The 20,795-nt window shown below is 45.6% G+C and overlaps 1 protein-coding gene across 1 annotated transcript; it reads left to right on the top strand.

Annotated features, from left to right (window-relative positions):
• Positions 1–6,810: 6,810 nt before the first annotated feature.
• Positions 6,811–7,896, top strand: LOC136525159 (probable 2-oxoglutarate-dependent dioxygenase AOP1). The gene is made up of 2 exons (XM_066518157.1): positions 6,811–7,205; positions 7,296–7,896. The coding sequence occupies exons 1-2, from the start codon at positions 6,811–6,813 to the stop codon at positions 7,894–7,896; spliced, it is 996 nt and encodes a 331-aa protein (XP_066374254.1).
• The last annotated feature ends 12,899 nt before the right edge of the window (positions 7,897–20,795 follow it).

Below are 20,795 nucleotides of genomic sequence, written 5' to 3'. Positions count from 1 at the left end.
CTCCGCGGGCTCGGGGGCTACTGTCGAGGACCAATACTAGGGTACCCAAAGAGGAGGAGCTAATAACCATCAACATTGATTCATCCGAGCAGTCAAGAGCGTGACTACAGCTCCAACCGACCCCCAGGTACGCAAGCTTCACATCGCTCGGCCTCTAGGTGTGGGCTCCGCCTTGCCTGACACCGCAGCCGCGGGCTCTACCTTGCCTGACCTCTGAGGGCTGGCTCCGCCTCGCCCGGCCTTTGAAGGTGGGCTATGCCTCGCCCAACCTCTGGGGATGGGCACCGCCTCGCCCGACACCGAGGCCACGGGCTCCACCTCGCCTGACCTCTAAGGGCAGGCTCTGCCTCGCCTAGCTTCTGAGGTCGGCCTTCGCCTCGCCCGATCTCTGGGGGTGGGCTCTGCCTCACCCGAACCTTGAGTTTGTGCTCTGTCTTGCCTGACCTCTGAGGGCGAGCTCTGCCTCGCCCGACACCGAGGCCACGGGCTCTGCCTTGCCCGACCTCTAAGGGCTGGCTATGCCTCGCCCGACCTCTGGGGGCGGGCTCCGCCTCACCCGACCCTTGGGTTTGTGCTCTGCCTCGCCCGACTTCTAAGGGCGGGCTTTGCCTGGCCCAACATCGAGGCCACGAGCTCTGCCTCACCCAACCTCTAAGGGCTGGCTCCGCCTTGCTCGGCCTCTAAGGGCGAGCTCTGCCTTGTCCGAACTCTAGGGGCGGGCTCCGCCTTGCCCGACCCTTGGATTTACGCTCTGCCTCGCCTGGCCTCTAGGGGGGGACTTCGCCTCGACCGACCTCGATGTTGGGGATCTGTCTCGCCCAATGGAGACCCACACCGCCGCCAACCACTCCAGGTCCAAGCGAATGGCCCTGAGTCAAAGCTCTAACACTAGGGAGGTGACTGGCATGCCCCGATATAACCTGTGGTCGTGACGGGCCATACCTGGAGATTCACATCAGGAATAGCATTGGGCGTACCAGTGCTATTCTGCCTCACCCTCGTATGAGCACTGATAGGCGCATCAGTTCACCACGACGTCCATTGGGATGGAGTGGAGCGCCACGACCGGGAGACGACGCCTACGCATGGCGCTAGTGACGGACAGGGCCGCGACGTGGAGCTATCCCTATTGACCTCTACAGGGTATGTGGGACCCATGTGAAAGAAAAGAAGGACCCAATGATCCTGGAGGACTTCTTCTCCTTCTCATTCTCCTCTTTCCCTCCAGTATAACTTGTCCTTTCCCTTGGCCTATAAAAGGGAAAGCAGGTCGTCCCATGAACGGGACTCGAATCCATCGAACCTCGAACCGATCAGAACACACAAGCACACAGCCGGGAAGCGACCGAGCTCTCGGCATCCGTTCGCTCCTCTCACCAAAGACTTGGGACCTATCCCTCTCTCGACCATTTGTAACCCCTACTACGAACTTTTAGTGCTAGTAACACGAGCAGCAGCAATGAACTGGACATAGGGACATTCTACCCGAACTAGTATAAACCTCGTATCCTCTTAGCACACCATTCGAGCCAGACGCGTAATATTAGAAATTTACTAGTCGGTGGCAACTCGAAACACCGACAAAAGCCTTGCATGATCCTTGGTGTCGCTTTATTTTTTGTTTATGACGGGTAAGTCTAGCTGAGTACATTCGAGTACTCAGGGTTTGTCCAACCATGTTGCAGGTGAAGTTTTGGCTTGCTGAAGATGGTGGCTAACCGCCGGTAGGTTCGGTGACTCTATATTTATTTCTCATCTATATGCTTTTATCAGAAGATGTCACTTATGCTAGCAATGTATTTGGAACTTATATTAATGTAATAATTGAAAGCTATGTTGTTTTCCTTAACCGGTTTTGAAACCCAAACTTGTACTTTTATTTGTAAACCCATTTGTAATATTATTTCCACTGTAACTCTATGTATGTGATGTGTATTTACTTAATCATGCGATCTTGGTTGTGATGTTGATTTACCGAATATAAGTGAAAGTATACGTGCATCAACGTGTTAAACAGGGGACATCCATACTTGATCTTGTATAAATTGGGTGGTTCTGTCACATCTACATTGACACTAAGACAAATACAGACACCGAACCTGTGACATAGCGTGGGTCTAGTTTATTTATGCGGATGTGCATTTTAAAGTTAAGGGACCTAGAAGGCACACCCTACCATGTTTAGGGGCTGGTCTGGCATCGCTAGTGCTAGCGTGGACTGTGACTTCAGCAAATGGGTCTAGTCTGCACCCGTGTGGACCTGTGACGCACCATGTGCCAAGTTCAAGAATCCTGATGTGTATTTTAGGAGTTTGGGACCTAAATGACACTATCTGCCAAGTTTAGGGGCCGATGATGTATTTTACTCTGAATCCTACTTTTGACTTTTAGCTTTTTGCTTTTTCAAGTGGGTGGGAAATGTTTTACAGTTGTTTCAAGGGAGAGAAAGGATATGTCTCATAGTTGTTTTAACCGAACAACTTATAGTTTTTTTCATAGCACATAACTCACAATAACTTTTCATAGCTCACAACAATTTTTTTACAACTCATAGCGGAACCAAACAGACCCTTTATTTATTCAAAATTAACCCTTTCATGAATGCAACAATGCATGAGAAGATATAATTAGGAAAAAAACGATGCCAGATACGTTACACTATGTCATGCTAGATAAGTTATACTATGTCCACTAGTGCATAGGTGAGCTTCAATTCTGGTTGGAAACTGGCTTTAGTCACGGTTGTCTAACCGGGACTAAAGGCTGTGACATTTAATCTTGGGTCACGGAATCAGGACTAAAGCCCATCATTGGAACTAAAAAATAGTTTAAATCCTAAGAGACCTCTCTTGTGATGCGTGAGATTAGAATCCAAGACCTCTTGCCTCGTGCGTAGGTCCCTTATCAACTCAACTGCACACCACATGTGACAGTGTCTTGGATGCTCTCCTTTTAAATTAACCCGTGGGGACCTTTAGCCCTGGGTGGAAAATCTTTAGTCCGGGTTGGTAACTCCAACCGAGTCCAGATTGGTAATACCAACCGGAACTAAAGAGTGTCTTTTAGTCTCGGTTGGTGTTACCAACTAGAATAAAAGGGTCTTCGGTGCCTGTAAAATTTAGATTCGGGACTAATGCTCGTATTAGTATTGTACCTTAGCACAACCAAGACTAAAGGTGTGAACCCAATCCTTAAATAAATTTGATGCCGAAAGCCTAGTTGTTGAAGCCCGTGCCAAGATGCCGCAGCAGGAGAGAGTGGCTGTGCCCGCACCAGCTGTAATAAATATAAAAATTACTGACAACTTTCTTACAGCATTATGCTTAAGGCTTTGTTTAGTTGGGTGAAATTTGAGAGGTTGGCTACTGTAGCATTTTCATTTTTATTTGACAATTAGTATTCAATCATGGACTAATTAGACTCAAAACGTTCGTCTCGCAATTTCCAACCAAACTGTGCAATTAATTTTTTTTCATCTACGTTTAATGCTCCATACATGTATCGCAAGATTCGATATGATGGCTACTATAGCACTTTTTGGGAAAACTTTTTTTTGTAGTAAACAAGGCCTAAAAGACTTTTGCCAAAAGCCACGTCGTTGAAGCCGAAGCCAATATTTGATGCCGAAAGCCACGTCGTTGAAGCTGAAGCTAAGATGCGGCAGAAGGAGATTGTGGCGGCACCCGCAGCAGTTATAAACAAAAAAATTTAACAACTTTCTTACAGTGTGCTAAAAAAAAGAACTTGATGCCAGAAGCCATGTTGTTGAAGCTGAAGCCAAGATGCGGCAGCAGGAGATTGTGGCGGACCTGTTCGAAGATTCTCAAAAAAATATTAACTTTCTTACAGATTTGCTATACAATTTATCGTAGAATCCGTACGCTAGCGTAAGCTACACAACGAATTCTTTTTACGCAAGTTAAAAAAATTGTTCGTTTGTTGTTTGTCCTTGATAGTTCACACTGGTAGGACTTTAACAATTAAGAGACTTAATCTTAGAGTTTATTCCATGTAATACTTTCCTGCAAAACAATTTAATGCTCATTTGTACCATTCAGAGTCCATGATCGGTTAATTAGGCATTTAGGAATCACCAACAGTTGAATCAAAAAAAGAATCACCAACAGTTTAATTATGTATGGAAAATTTATTATTTAGATCAAAATTCATGCATAAAATAAACTAGGAGAGACATCAGTAAAATATTGCTCTTAAGATGAGAAAAATCTTAGTGAAGATAAGATTAAATCATAAAACACACTGGACAAAGAAGTTATAGTAGTTTTGTAAGAAGAAAACTAACAAGGTGGCATGTGCAAATAGTTCGGATAGTTAGCTGCTTTCATTACAACATTTAGATTATATATATATATATATATATATATATATATATATATATATATATATATATATATATATATATATATATATATATATATATATATATATATTTTGTTAATAGCATTGTTTCTTCGTTCGGTTACATCGGTCCTTTCTCTATGCAACTCCATTGCAGCGATCGACACGAACTCTAGCTACAGTTAATCAATTCTTTGGCTTAAAGCTATTATGGTCTTTCTTTCTTTTTTCCTACTCCTGTCTACTGGCTATAAACTTTTTGTAGATGCCAAATCAATGGAGCATTTAGTTTCCTTTTTGTGTGCTCCATAACTCCATAAAACAATTGCAAGTCTTTCATAAATTGTTTAGTTCCTTGGCCCTCTTCTTAATTTAAATTTTGAATGATAATGGGCATTCTATGCATGGTGGATTTGTGGTTCTCAATGCTTCTCATACCTGTCGGAGCCACTTCTGCTTCAAATAGCTGATGGGAGGCCTTGTCACCACGCCATGGAACCATCCCCTAGTGATCTGCTAATCTTAGGCCTACTACCCATGCTACTCTGTGGCATGCGCATTATAGAATTGACGTGCCAACTGCATGTAAAATATCAAAAGAATGGTTGTTAGAGACAAGGAAAAAGAGTGTTAGCCAATATTCAAGTTTCATAGTTGAATCTCTGTATATATGTGTTCGTTAAATCATCATGATTTCCCCAATTGGTAATACCCTGTCTCTAAGAAACCAACACCAGATTCCCTACTTGAGCGACTTCGCTGCTTATTGCAATTTCAAGAACTGGCTGCCAGGCTAAGTTCTACTATGTTCTTTTCCCAAACTCCGGCGATAGAATGAACTAGTAAATAGTTAGTTGTTATTGTTAACTAAATTCCTCATATGCACAGCTTGCCTTGGTTGAGTTGTTCCGTTTACTCCTGAACATGAGAACCTAACACATTTAAATGAGCGGAAAATGCTATGGGTAGGGCATCCAATCGTACGGACATCCACGTTGGTGGGCCTCGACCCCGCCTGAACGGCCCAACACAATCATACACACCGTTGCTCGCATTGCTTAATAAAAAAAAATATCGGCTCACTTTCCTCTCGAACCCACTGTGGCTGCACCCATTCTCTAAGCGTCGCCGCGCCCACACTTCCCCTCGCTACTGCCGCTTCCCCGGTGCTCGCTCCCGCCCGTGATGCTTGGCTCCCCATTCCCCCAGCGCGCTCCATCTTGCGCCGCGCCGTGCGCTTCATCTCCTAACCCACCCCCACCGTCACCCACACATGCACCGTCACGTCTGTCCCCCCACCCCATTGCTGCTCGGCCAACCGGCTCCAATGGGGTACGTGTTGTTGGGGGTGGCGAGGGTGCTAGAGCAGCCCACGACGTCAGGGGCTGCTTGGGAGATGGCGCTCCTCGCAGGGCCCCTCTGGGCGGTGGCCCTCCTCGGCCTCTCTACTCGGTTGGGCCTCACCATTGCCACTCCGGCGGCTCCGTTAGGGCTGCTAAACTTTAGCTGGTTAAACTTTAGCCCATTTAGGCCATGTTCGTTTCTCTTATAATCTGTACTTTTCAGCTTGTTTTTTCAGCGGAACAGTGTTTTTCTCTCACAACAAATCAGTCGAAACAGTGTTTCGGCTTGTTTTTTTCAGCGAAGCGAACGGGGCCTTAGTTACTTTTTACCCAAACACATGGACTACATGGGACTAAAAGGGGAGCTAAAGTTTAGTCAACAAGGGGAAGCTAAACTGGACTAAAAGTCAGACCGCCTCACCTTTTAGTCACTTTGTAGTCAAACACCCTGACTAAAAGGAACTAAAAGGCCTCTTTTAGTCTCTTTTAGTCCACCAAACCAAACAAGAATGACTAAAGTTTAGCGGTTGGTTTAGTTGGCTAAAATTTAGCAGCTTCAATCACACAGGGCTTTAGTGAGAACCACCGCTAGTGTTTAATGTCATGTTCTGGTACTCTGTACAGTCATTATTTATACTGCTCAGTATTAGCTATCATTATTTATACTGCTCAGTATTATATCATGTGAGGATATCCCTGGTCAATTTATTATCCATGCTTCTTCCTATTTATTAAGAGATGATTCTTAAGGCCTTTTTATTTATTATTAGTGATCAAACATGTGTACTCCTACTAGGGTGAAAAACAAACAGCAGAAAGAACAGAGTGGGCATATCGCAAGCTGAAGCTTCTGAGATAATGGAATCTCCCTGTCCATCAGAAGAGGAACATTGGCAGCACAAAAACTTAATGCAAAATTGTATACCCCCTTTGTCGGTTGAGGTTCAGCATCAGTACGATGTGAAAATTATCTCCCTACAAATTATTGAATGAGTCAAGTAATCCACCTTTATAAAGACGCGCTAGCACGAACATCAGCATTCACTTTCAGACCAAACAGTCTCACAAAGCCGCAACAGCCGCTAGAGGCCACGGGAAGCTGCAGAAAATGGCCAACAACGACATGCAGGGCAGCATCCCCAGGATCGACTTCACCGGCATCGACCCAGCCGCAGGTCCCTGCGACGCCCGGTGGACCACCGTGCGCGCGGCCGTCATGGACGCGCTCCTCGAGCACGGCTGCTTCGAGGCCGTCATGGACGGCCTCATCGCTCCGGAGCTCAGCGCGGCCGTTCTCGGCCCGGGTGGCGCGGTGGAATCCCTCCTCTCTCTGCCTGTCAGCGCCAAGGCGCGCAACACCAGCGAGAAGCCCTACCGCGGCTACATCGGCTCGATCCCCGGCTTGCCGTACGAGAGCTTGGGCATCGACGACCCGCTCAACCCCGACGCAGTCCGCGCCTTCGCCGACCTCATGTGGCCCGACACCGGCAACAAATCCTTCTGGTGAACACTCGTCACTCGATCAAGTTCAGAAACCTTCCCTTGGTCGTTCGAAAAACGTTGATTTTCGACGAAAATTTTTGTTGCATGCAGCGAGTCGATGCACGCGTACGCGGAGAAAGTGGCGGTGCTGGAGGCCGTGGTGCGGCGCATGGTGCTGGAGAGCGCGGGCGCAACCGCCGAGTACATCGAAGAGCAGGCGAAGGCGACGTCGTTCAAGCTCCGGCTGACGGAGTACGCGGCGCCCGGCACGGCGGATGGGAAGAGGGTCGTCGGCCTCCCCGCGCACCGGGACACGAGCTTCCTCGCCGTGCTCACGCAGAACGACATCGACGGCGTGGAGGTGGAGTGTGGCCGCGGCGAGGGTGGCATCTGGGCCCGCCCCGCGCTGTCGCCCGGCTCATTCCTCATCTTCGCCGGTGACACGTTCAAGGTACTGACGAACGGTCGGGTGTTCAACCCGCTGCACCGCGTGGTAATGTCCGGCGACAAGACCCGCTACTCCACCATCCTCTTCTCCTCCCCGAAAGACGATGTCATCGTTCGCGCGATCGAGGAGACAGTGGACACCGAGCATCCTGCCGTCTACAGGCCCTTCGAGTACGGCGAGTACGTCGTTTTCTGCTACAAGCCGGAGATCTTTCGGCACCCGAACAAACTGAAGGCTTTCGCCGCCGTGCGCGTCGACGGATAGAGCCAGATGGCTTCTCACAACTGCCCTCAATCAAAGAGCATCTTTTATGTGAGCTTCGTGTGTCGTCAAGTTGTTTGGTGGATCATCATATGAAAAAAAAAGGATCAAACGAGCCATAATAAAAATATATATTAACTGGGCTGCCTTTTATGCTGAGATGTTGAAAAGTCCTAATGTTGAGATGTTGAAAAGTCCTGATGGCTACGGGATAAATAGCCTATAAAAATTTCTACAATAACACTTAAACCAATTAGTTAGATAATTAAGTGGCGAAACGAATGTTGTGCTAGCTTACTAAAAATACAAGCCACGTATCCATAATTTTAATTGCTACGATCTCTATTCCACATAAGGGCTAAGTCACTACTCTTCTAAGTTGTGAGCTCTCAAAGACTAACTAAAGAGTCTTACTAACCAAACTAACAAAACACAAGCTAGCTCTTAAAACTAGTTACACCTAAGAGGTTAGCTACGCTATAAAGTAAATACAAAAGAGATAGTGAGTGTTATACCACCGCGGCAAGAGATAATCAATCGATCACAATGGATACCAATAAAATCCTCAAAGACAAGATGACACAATGATTTTTCACCGATGTTCACTTGCTTGCCGGCACGCTACGTCCCCGTTGTAGTGATTCGTCCACTTGGAGGTTCACGCGCTAATAGACATCACATGTCTAACCTGCAATCGAATGCGGCACAACCAACACAAGATGGGGATCCACAAGCTATGAGCAATCCACTAGAGTACCTTTTGGTACTCCATCGAGGAAAGGTCAAGAACCCCACACAATCACTACAATCGGAGTCGGAGACAAGCACCTTCCTCCGCTCAACGATCCTCGCTGCACCAAGCCGTCTAGGTAGCGGCAACCACCAAGAGTAACAAGCGAATCCCACAGCAAAACGTGATCACCGAGTGCCTCTAGATGCAATCACTCAAAGCAATGCATTTGGATGCTCTCCAATCTCACCAAATGATGAATCAATCAAGCAAAATGAGTTAGAGAGGAATGGCTAGGCTTACTAGGGTGTATTATCAATAGAAATGACCAAGAGTGTGAGCCCAAGCCAGCTACCACATATTTATAGAGCCCCTAAACGAATAGAGCCGAGGTGCCAGAGCAGCGTCCGCTCGCGCGCGCGCCTGCGCCACTGATCGGACCCGCCATGGAGCGACCGGACATGCCGCCGCCTGGAGTTCGGTCGACTCCAAAGAGGGTCCGCAGCTGGCAAAACACGATCGAACGCGTCAGATCGAGGCTGATCGGACCGAAGCAAAGTCTAGTCCTCTCTAGCTCCTGCGCGCCATGCCACGTCAGCGAGACCAGACGCACCCCCTGCGCGTCCAGTCCTTCACTTGGACCAGAGTTCAATCACACGCCCGAGCGTGCCCTTCCCTACGCGCCACAGACCGGACGCAGGCACCGAGTCTGGTCACTGCCAGGACAGCGTCCGGTCACTACGAGATGCCTCTTCCACTTCTCAAACTTCACCACCCTTCTCAAATGTGCCGCCACCAAGTGTATCATCATTGTGCACGTGTGTTAGCATTTTTCACAAGCATTTTTAAGGGTGTTAGCACTCACTAGAATCTAAATGCATATGCAATGAGTTAGAATATCTAGTGGCACTTTGATAATCGCATTTCACGACTAGTTTCACCCCTCTTAATAGTACGGCTATCTATTCTAAATGTGATCACACTCACTAAGTGTCTTGAGCACCAAAACAAAATGGTCCTATCAAATATACCTTTGCCTTGAGTCCATTTTGTTTTTCTCTTTCTTCTTTTCCAAGTCCGGAGCTTGATCATCTCTAAGGCCTCCACCATTATTATGATCTTCATTTATTTGCTCCAACATTTTGTGTGTACTAACCTATCTCATAATCACTTAGAGCCAAAGGTTAGTACTTAGGGTTTTATCAATTCACCCAAACCAATCTAGAGCTTTTAAATATTCAATTGTCAAATTGGGACTTTTTCTATCAAATATCTTGGGGTCCCAGTTAGCCCCCGTAGGCTACATGTTTGTGACTGGTTGCCTCTTTTTGAGAAGAGTGCTAAAAGATTTACATCTGGAAGGGATGAACTATGTCTATAGCTGGTAGATCAACCTTGATTAGTTCTAGCTTAAGAATGCTCCAATTTATCACATGTCCATTTACCTTCTGCCCAAAACCATAATATATACACTGGATAAAATTAGGAGAAGAGTTTTCTGGCAAGGAGGGGGTAATAAGAGGAAGTATCATCTTGTTAAGTGGACTAAAATTTGCATACACAAGAAGAAAGGGGGCCTTGGCATCAAAGATATCAAGAAAATGAATGTTAGTATATTGTGTAAGTGGTGGTGGAAACTTGAGAAAGAGGAGGGTTTATGGCAACAAAATCATTCACTTCAAATACTTGAATGGCAAATCTGTTTGTACTGTGATCAAACTGATTCCGCCATGTGGTCTGATCTATTGAAAGTTAGAGATATCTACCTTCAAGGTAGACAACAAAAAGTCAAGGATGGTAGGAGTACCTATTAGATTGATCTCTAACCTAACTGGACCCAACGGCCCCGTTGGGCCTTTGATTCGCGCCCTGGTCGAGGGCGCCTAGCCCACCATGGTTGGAGGACCCCTGTCACCCAGCGCTATAAAAAGAGGTGGGGGCCGACGGCTCTTATCACGAGGTTCGCCTGAGCCGAGCTCCCCACCAACAAACCCTAAACCCGATCTAAGTGAGGGGCACAGCCAGTGACGAGAAGTACCCCACCACAACACTACGTCATCATCGATCTTCACCGCCGGCACCGCATCTCCGATACGTCTTCCCCGACCATCGCTGCCCATGCATAGACTTCACCAATGAACCCGATGGAGGCCTCTAGATCTACCCCCTCCGCGGTGTTAGGTTTGTCAGACCTCATCCACCTCTCTCTGTCTCACTATCGTTGCACTAGAACGTGTTCTAGGCCTTTGTTTCATCAAGCACCTCAGCTAGATCTATGGTCCTAGCGATTCAACAGTTTTAACATTGGTATCAGAGCTAGGTTTAGGTATAGATCTAGCTTATCAGTTTAGATCCTTTCGGATCTGAGAAAAGAAGGGGTTTCAGAAGAAAGCCGAACCCTAACCCTAACTGGGTTAAAGAAAGGAGGGTTCGGATGAACCCTAACCCTAACTGGGCTAAAGAAAGAAGAAGGAGGCTCGGTTTCACGTTTAAACCGAACTCTAAAACCCGCAATCAATTCGGGAAAAAGAAACAGTAAAACCCTAACTGTCGACACAGAATTTTCGCCTCCGTACCGAGGACACACGCAGCAAGCCGGAAGGGTCCGCTCGATAGAGCAGATCCGCCTAGCTTCAGTGCAAGGGTGGTCGATCCTGCGCAATCCTTCCGAGACGTGCCAGTCAATTTGACCCTGTAATTGACAAGGAGAGAAAGTTTATCATTAATTAAGGGCGGAACGTGCCGATGTTGCCAGATAGTCCCGAATGTGCGGCTCTGAGAGCCGATATGAGAGAAAATCGACTAAATAGCCGATCCCAGCATGTTCACAAGAATGAATCGATTAAAGCTCGTGGGGTTGTATAAGAAGGATCGGTTATCATTCAGGATAAATGTTGTTTAAGCAAATATTAATCAATGGCAATAAGATATCGATGATGATTGGTTTATACTGAGCCAATGATTACAAGTAACCGAACTCCTTTTATTTAAAGAAACAACTCAACACTTCTTAACCATTTAATAAAGATAAATCTAATGAACATGTTAGATCTCATCTATCACCATGACCAGCGGGGCATGAGGCAAAATCATGCAGGTCGTAGAAACAACAATAGACTCGATGACCCTAACTCATTACTAATATCAGTGGGGCATGAGGCAGAATCATGCAGGCCATAATACCATAACAAGATCATGGGGCTAACACATCTTTCAACTTATCTCTACTTCAATGATCCTGTAATGTGAACTATTCGTGAAAGCATTCGATATCGGCTAAACAGCCGATTCAGGCATAGGGCACAGTTAAGGTCATGCCTTCTTAGGAACAGGTCTACTAACTAATGATCCCCACTCCATGATGCCAACAGTGGGGTGAGAGGCAGAATCCCACAGGCCGTGATGATGGGCCATGGAACGGTTTTCATTAACTAATAGATCTACTCAAGATCGGACATGCCTTAACCGCACACTATGCACGATTAAAATTGACGCAAAACAACCGATAAAAAACATAACTCGTCGCTTAAGATGTGGATTAGATCAGTTTTAGATTAGCAAACGATGAGTTAAATAAGATATAAGGCCGATCCAGATCAATCTCAATCGGGCAGAGTGATATTGTTGTAATTAGATAAACAATGAAAGCAATAAACAATATCAGTAACTTAATGAATCTACCAAAGACTGCCATACTAAGGTAGAGCCAATAACTTGACCTTGATCTAATTCAAGCAGTGGGGTGTGAGGCAGAATCACACAGGCCATACTTGAATTAGACAAGAATCGATAACTAGCCTATACCAGAGTCGCAGTGGGGGTCGACCGGATCGATGCAGTCATACGAACAGAGGTATAAACCATGACGGTAATTACAGACAAGCAGTGGAGGTCGACCGGAATGATGCAGCCATACTCGCTAAAGAACTCACCGAGATCTACTCTACTCCTACTCTTAAGGGGTGGCCGAAGCCAAAAAAAGTAATTGACTTTGTATTTTATTGATTGTTGTCTTACAATAGCCAAGGTTTGGTATTTATACCCGGAGCCTAAAAATGAATACTACTCGAGTATGACTTAATACAATTCTTTGGCATGAAGGAAATATTCCTATCTTAAGATAACCTGGACTCTAATCTTTCCCCTTTTGTAGAGTCCGATATGTATCTTCTTGGCGCCAATCATATCCTGTCATCATCATCTACTGACATCATTCGAAGAGAATGGATCCAGTGTTGCATTCGATCCAGCAGATATCAATCTTTACTCTATCAATTCTTTTATTGGCATAATTCTAGAAGCTTGCGAGTTCCCACGCTCTTCTCCTAAATTTTGGTGTAAACACATGCCCCCCAATTTTGAGATAAAATGATTTTATCCCGAAAATTCCGGTTCACTGGTTTACCACGCTGCAACTGCACCATCTAAAATATATGCACGACTCCTAACTCCTTGGCCTGAGTTCTATATAACATCCCAACAGTATATTTTGTAACTTACTCGGCCTGTTTGCCTTCTTCCTTCTTCTTAAGCCAACTTCAACAGCCAACACCGTCATCGTCGAGGCCTCAAACCCTAGCAGATCATCTGTTCCAACGAGCCATCGTCCAAGCGATCTTTGCCAGATCCAAACCAGTTTTCGACCGCGATGGCGACCATCGACCACATCCCTAAGGAATGTCCCCTAGTTCCCAGTTTCTGAGTATCAGCCGCCACCCCATATCTTCTTTCTTCTTGAATTTATTTTATCTGATTTCTAGGAAATGAGGAACGAGATCTTGATTCCATCGGTTGCCGTCCCTAATGCTTACTTTCTTGGGCCTATGGGTGATTCTAATCCATCTGATTTTATCCGCCAAGAAACCAACTAGATCCCTTTTAAACAGTCTGTAGTGGATTCATCCTCCTAGAACAGAACTTCCTTCAGAAACTGGCCTAACGCACCTAAGGGATGGAGAGATTGGTTCTGTAGGGTATCTGCGAAAAAAGGCCGAGGCTAGGAGCTTTATGATCTAAATCAATGCTTAACACTTTCGTTGTCCGAAATGGAGAGGAATGATTCACTTTTGATCTCGGCTTCTTATTTCCGGTCTAATGCTCTGAATGCTTTCATTTTTTGTCACGGCCCAATGACTATCACTCTGGCCGACATATACATGCTGATCGGCCTTAGGATTACTGGATCGGTAGAACCTTATGAGTATTTGAGTGCCGGTTCCAAGAGATTGGCCAAAATTGCAGACTGTACCGGATGGGCAAGTTATATTCTGAATCATATTGAAGATGGACCAGCCGTCAGTGAAAGGGAATACGTGGCCTTTTTGAATATGTGGTTGGAAAGATTCATTTTCTATGGGTCATCTTGTGGTCCAACCTATAATCACAAACTCATAGCGGAGCACCTAGCATTAGGCAAGAATATCCCTCTCAAAAAATATCTACTAGGAGCTGCTTATCATCTGATGTACCAGGTGGCTGCCCAATTACTGAAGAATGAGCCGATACAGACTATCAGCGGTGCTTGGTGGCTGATACAATTGTGGCTCAATTTGTATATGCACAAGACTGTAAAGCCTGACCTCAGAGACTTGAGCTTTCCCTCCTCTAATTTTGGTGAGGAATATAGAGGCAAAGAAGGAAGAACTCGATGGTGTACGAACTATGGCGAGGCTGCATCGGCCATAATAATCAACTCCGATGCTGGCCACCTCTTCAAAAAATTTTACAGAGGGTTTGATGCGGCCGTCCTGACCTGGCTACCTTATAATGAGGAGGATGAACTAATTTTTCCTTTCAGCTTTCGATTTGAATCTGGCTGTTCGGACGAAACAGCGGCTGCAATCTTCAATTCTTTTATTAAACCCTGTGTCCTTCCAACCAAATTTCATCACGGTCGTGGTAAAATGATTAAAGGCTCCTCCATCTTAGGCAATCCTCCAACCTATGAGTTTTACAATCCTTCATTTGTGGCCCGTCAGTTCGGCTTTGGTCAACTCCCCCTTGTCTGTTCTTCAAGAACACCCTGAAGCCGAGGGAAGATATCAGTGACGTGCCAGAAACTTCTAGAGTCTTCCAATTGGGATCAAACCTTCCTTCTTTTCCTTGCACGACTAGGTCAGGGCCAGCTTTTCTTCCAATTTCTTTGACTCCTGGTGGTAAGAATGGCATTCCCATCTCTTCTGTGGGCCGATCTATCCTCTGTGCATAGCCCTAGATGGGGAATTTACTTCTGATAGTGAGGTAACCCCTTCATTCTCTTTTCAGAGAAATTACTTGGCAAATCTTCTTGCCAACTGTCCTAACCGATCCTTCTAGGATATTGAATTCGATCCTCCAAGCCGAGATAGGAGAGGGCGCCCGATAGATTACTAGCCGTCATGCCCAGTTTCAAAGATGGGATCAACCGCACCTTCTTTGAAGAAGTTGATGAGAACCCATGCTGCTCCCATGATCATGACATGTCCATCTCCTAAGCACAAAGTGGTTCTAGGGGCAACTCAGAAAGCCACTACTAGAAAAAGACTCCGTAGGACAAGACCATCAGTTGCTCAGGTGAACGATTCACACTTTCCTCAAACTGACGTTCAATTTTTTTATCCCATTTTTCCTCACAGTTGTCAAGCATCACGTCTCAGTCTACTTTGGGCGCGGGACAGCTATCTTAGGCACTTGATCCATCACCAACCGAACCTTCATCTCAGGAGAAGTCAATTTTAGTAGAGGCAACTGATGCTTTCACGATGGTAGAAAATGTGAGTTTTATCCTTGATATCCGTTGGAGTACTTTCCTTTTAATTTCTTGATTTGCCCGGCTTTCCAACCTTTATCTAATCATTTGTCACGCTAGACATCTTCTGAGGAAATACCCTTGCAAGAGCAGGGGCCTGGCAATTCACCTATTAACAACGATCCCGTTGATGCTGGGAACAGTTCCATTGTTGATACTCATACTGTCGATTCCCCAACTCGGCACACATCTGATAGTAAGGAAATCATATGCTTGGCCTATTCTTCTGCAATAAACATGAATAAAAATCTCCTCTTGCCATTGCAAATATCAGCGCTGAGAATCTAAAGCCAATTCAACCAGATGCTATTGGTGCATCACCAGTTGTTTCCCCTCTTCTGATAGAGGCTACTATAGAGAAGGTACTGTATCTTTTCACCATCCATTTTTGTGATAAACTGATTCAAACCTCTTAATCAATATTTCCCCTATATACAGGCACCCGATCCTCTAGCACAGAGTTGTTCTTTCAATCTTGAAGAGTATTTTGATGAACATGAAATCAGATCGTCCACCGCCTCTTCTGCTGAATCCTTGCCAGAGGAGACTAGAAATCGGCTAAAAGATATACTGCCTGTATTTGAGAAGAACATAGTCGATTTGGTCTAGGATACTGAATCAATGCAGCGAGTCTTCTTGGCTATTCAGGGTGATCCATCCCCAGCTCTCTCCAAGGTCCTATCATATCTGCCTATTTTCGAAGATTAGGCCTTGAAGGTGAAAACAATCCAGAGGAACTTGTCCAACCGTGAAGCCTTGCTGGCCAAAAGGGACTCCAACAGGCAAGAGGTCAAAGAACTGACACAGTCGATTGATGCTCTGAAGAACTCTTCCCTCGGGACTGATCTAGAGTTGTCTCAATTGGAAGCCAAACGTGCAGAGCTTGAGAGGGAGCTAGAAAACGTGAAGGCCGCCATTGATCATCGCAAGTCTACTCTAGCTCAAATACCTAATGCCATCAAACAGAAAAAATAGGAACTATTGGCCAAAGTGAAAGAAAGTAGAACTATCCGTAGCAGCCTTGAGAATGCCCCTGGAACAGCTAAAGAACGCAAGCGTAAGATCGTAGAGGCTAATGATGTCCGGCTTGCAATACTAAAAATCATTCAGGATGTTCTGAACGTATAATCCGTAGGTCGACATATATATCTTGTGTACGATAACTATATTTGTCTTGTTGTATTTCTTTCTTTGGCCGAGGAGCCGATTTGAAAACAGTCGATCCTAGATTTATGATCTTGATCTTAATTGAATCTAAAAACATGGCTTTTATTGAGAGAACCTCTCGACGTTCTATCTTCAGTCACCTGACACCGCATTTTTCTCGGTATTTAGCGTGGCGGCGCTTCGCTTTCTATTAATTGTGGTTGCCTTTTGTACTTCCTCGAGGCGTTCGTCTCTTCACTCCACGGCTTCAAATACCAGCCGAGGGCTCCGGCCTCGAACACATCTATACTTGCAACCGCTCCTGTTCCTTTGCACATCTCCGCCTTCGCAACCCTGTAGCAGTTTTCTCCCTTTTCAATAGATCCAAGCAACTACATGGCTGGTGAGGACAACCGCGGCAAGCGTGCGGCGGAGGAGACTCTGGAGGAGAACATGCCGGTGAGCCAGCGCCTCCGACGCATGAGGTGAGATTGGTGCCTTTCGCTTATGGCGACGATTTGCAACTTTCTGTTCATAGGGGTGAACTCTTGTTCCAAGGTTTGTCATGAACGACAGGCTTTGTCCTCTTCCCAGGGCTGGTGAACCTTCCGATGCTGTGTCCTCAGCGCCATCCTCATCGTCGGATTCCTCCGATTCGTACAACGACAACGATGCTCGTGTTTCCTCTGGGGGTGGAGGGTGGCTCAGAACCGCTACTCCGAGGCGACTCGAGAAAATGGCCAACTCGAGATCTATCTCGGGGCTTCTCAGGCTGCTCTTCATGTGGCTGAGGAGGAGGCTAGTGCCGTCCGAGCGCGGCTGGCCGAGTCTGACGCTGTGGTAACAGGTAAGATGATCTTCAGGGATGTTTCCATTCTGATTTCTTACTGCCTTCATCTTGATAGTTTCTGCCTTTTCTGTGATCATCAGCCCTGACGATGCAGTTGGAATCTCCCCAACTGGCAGCGAACATGGCTGTTGACGCCGTCAATGCCCACGGCTCCCTTATCAATGCTCGTCTCCATGATGTTCCAGCCCGTGTTCGGGAGATCGCCCTCCACGGTGTTCGTCATGGTGCGGCGGTGGCGCTGACCATGGCACAAGTTCAGACTAGGTACGAACTCTATGCCATGGAGGCTAGTTTCCCATCGGGCGACGGCCCTGAAGAACATGAGGACATGCTGGAAGAGTTCATCATGGCAGCGGAGGCCATAGTGGACATCACATCCGCTCAAGATGTAGTGAACAAGGTCTTCGATTAGTTTGTACTTAGGGTAGCCTGATGAACAAAGACTCCTGTTCTTTCATGAATGTATCTTAGTACAACGCTCATGTGTACGACTATTCTTATCTTTTTTGTTTTTGCTCTGTAGGCGATACATATTGTATCGGCTTTTACTATCTTTGAAGATCTTTCATTTTTGAACTAGAGGCGATACCTTCCTAGTACCGGCTATTGGAGCCGAGAACGAATCGGCTATCAAATTCAGATGTCAGAATAACATCACTTCATGCATTTTTCATTCCAAAGATCAAATGATCGATCAATCCAAGTCAAGCATCCTATTAAGAAATCCATCAACTCTGAATCACACTTACACTTTAATTCAGCATTCACCTACGTCGGCCCAAACCCATTTCCAATACTCAATGTTTATTTTTCCTTAACTCAATGGCCAACGTGACGCCATGATTATTGATTAAAACAAACTTTCAGAGCTGATTGCTTGAACTAGCTATTGGCCTTCATTGTTAATCCTGATGAAGCCCATGTTTTGCCGGAAAGGCACTCAAGATCTCCTAATTCCCAAAACACTGGATCGGTTGTTGCAATGCTCATAGACTCATCAGCGCGAACCACCTCGATATCATCCCCATGCCATTGAATCAAACATTGATGCATGGTTGATGGCACACAATGGTTTGCGTGAATCCAGTCATCACCGAGGGGTAAACTGTATGAGCCTTTTCCATCGATGACAAAAAACGTGGTGAGCAGAGTTTTACTTTCGATTGTTAACTCGATGTTTATTGCCCCGGATCTTAGATGTATTCCCTTCGAAGTCTCTAAGCATCATGTCGATCTCAAGCAAAACTCCTAGTCCCTTGCCAAGCTTACAAAAAGTAGTGTAAGGCATAAGATTGATAGAAGCACCTCCGTCCACTAACATTTTGTTCATCGGCTTCCCATCAACAAAACCTTTCATGTATAAAGCCTTCAAGTGCCAATGTTTGACTGGCTTATCAAATATTGCTTGGTGTGTAACCGTCAACTTGGCAACCATCTCTTCATACTCTGATTCATCGAAGTCTGAGTAAACTCCCTGATCTACCAGAGCTCTGAATTCGGATGGCTGAGCCTATTCCATCTCCTTATTCCTTAGGCGTTGCATTCTTCTCTTCTGGCTTCTTGTTAAACCTCTAGGGCACCATTGGCCTTCCTGCCAAACATGTTCCCTCTGGTTGTTTCCTTCTTCATGATCAGCCCAGTCTTGGTCAACAACTCTATTTCCCAGCCAATCATGAATACTTTTATTTTTTAAGCGCCGATCCATGTTATTATGATGATATGCATGCTGGGCATGGATAGACCGACGGTTGATTTGAGATTGCCTAAACTCCCAATATTGATTACTGCATTCCAGACAGTCATGTTTGGTATGTAATTTCAAACCTTCATTCCAGCAGTATCTGAAGAAAGGACAATTCCAGTGTGATTCGACTTGCTTCCTTTCATACCTCTCTTCTTCCAGTTGATGCTGGTTTTCTTGATCCTCTAACCATTGCTAATAATCTTTTTCCTTCTGCCGCCACCACTTATTCAATAGGATCTGAGATGTGACTCGTGGCCTCGTTGCTCCATCCTTTGACGTTCCCCCTGCTCATGTCGGCTCTTCTACTGATCATGATGTTTTTTAACCTCTCTGTATTCACCAGCCGACATTTGCATCTTGGGATCGACTGTTCCATCTTTTCTTGATTTGGCTGATGTTAGGACCTTAGTTTTTCCTTTGAATATCCCAACATCAACCATATTTTGATCTCCTGGGAAAGGATTATCATCAACTTTCATCTTCCGAGGCGTATCGAACTTGAGTCTCCCTTGCTAAATAGCCCTCTGTATATGCTGCCGGAAAATTCTGCACTCATTAGTGGAATGAGAAGTAGTATTATGGAACTTGTAGAACTTCTTATTCTTCAACTATTCAGGGGGCAACATAACATGATTGTCTGGCAATTTGATCTAGTCCTTCTCAAGTAAAAAGTCAAAGAGCTTGTCTGATTTTGTGACATCAAAGTCATAGCTCTCATCGACTCTTCTTCCCCAAGGATTTGGCACCATTACTATCTTCTTGCCCCAACTCCAATCAGCTGCAGCAACCTCCTCTTCTTCATCTTCATAGCCATCATCTGCTGAGTATGGATCATAAGTTTTGGCTATGGTGGTACTCTTCTGGAATCGGGTGTCTCTATGCATACTTTGGAATTGGCTGTTGAGCGCTGCTACTCGTTGAGCCAATTGACCCAAGTTGTCAAATTCTTGTCCTAGCAGCTTTTCCTTCCACATTGGCAACATTCCTTGGACAGTTAAAGCAGCTAGCTGATCATTGGCCAAACACAATGAGAAGCACAAATTCCTAGTCTCTCGGAATCTCTGAAGAAACTCAGTGCCCGATTCATTAGTCCTCTGTCTCATGGTCGTCAGATCGGTGATCTTCTTTTCTCTAGTCCCAGTGTAAAAATATGTATTAAACTTCTTCTCTAGGTCAGCCCAATTGGTATTGGAGTTGACCAGTAGTGACGAGAACCAAGTGAGGGCGGGCCCTGATAGGGATAAGGAGAAAAAACGAACCCGATGGGTATCCTCAACTGATGCTTCACCCAATTATGTAAGATATCGACTGACATATTCTATTGTGCTTGTACTGTCTTGACTAGTGAACTTGGCGAACTCTAGGAGCCTGTAATTTGTAGGAAGAGCGACCAAATCATACCATTCTGGATATGGACATTTATATGAAAAGGTCAGCCCCTTCGGCTTCAAACCGAACTGATTCTTCATCATCTCGGTCACCTTCAGCAGCAACTCATCAGCTTGCGAATTTGGATTTCTCGGTACTTGCTGACCCATCTGTGGATTAGAATCTCGTGTGCCTTGATATCCTAGATTTGGCATCATGTGGAGGGTGTTATAATCCATGCCATAGTGATAGCCTTGTGGAATCTCAATCTATTGGG

Source organism: Miscanthus floridulus, chromosome 19 (genome assembly GCF_019320115.1).
Source record: "Miscanthus floridulus cultivar M001 chromosome 19, ASM1932011v1, whole genome shotgun sequence".
Classification (NCBI taxonomy): domain Eukaryota; kingdom Viridiplantae; phylum Streptophyta; class Magnoliopsida; order Poales; family Poaceae; genus Miscanthus; species Miscanthus floridulus.
Note: the sequence above shows the minus strand (reverse complement) of the source record. Positions and strands in the feature narration are given on the sequence as shown.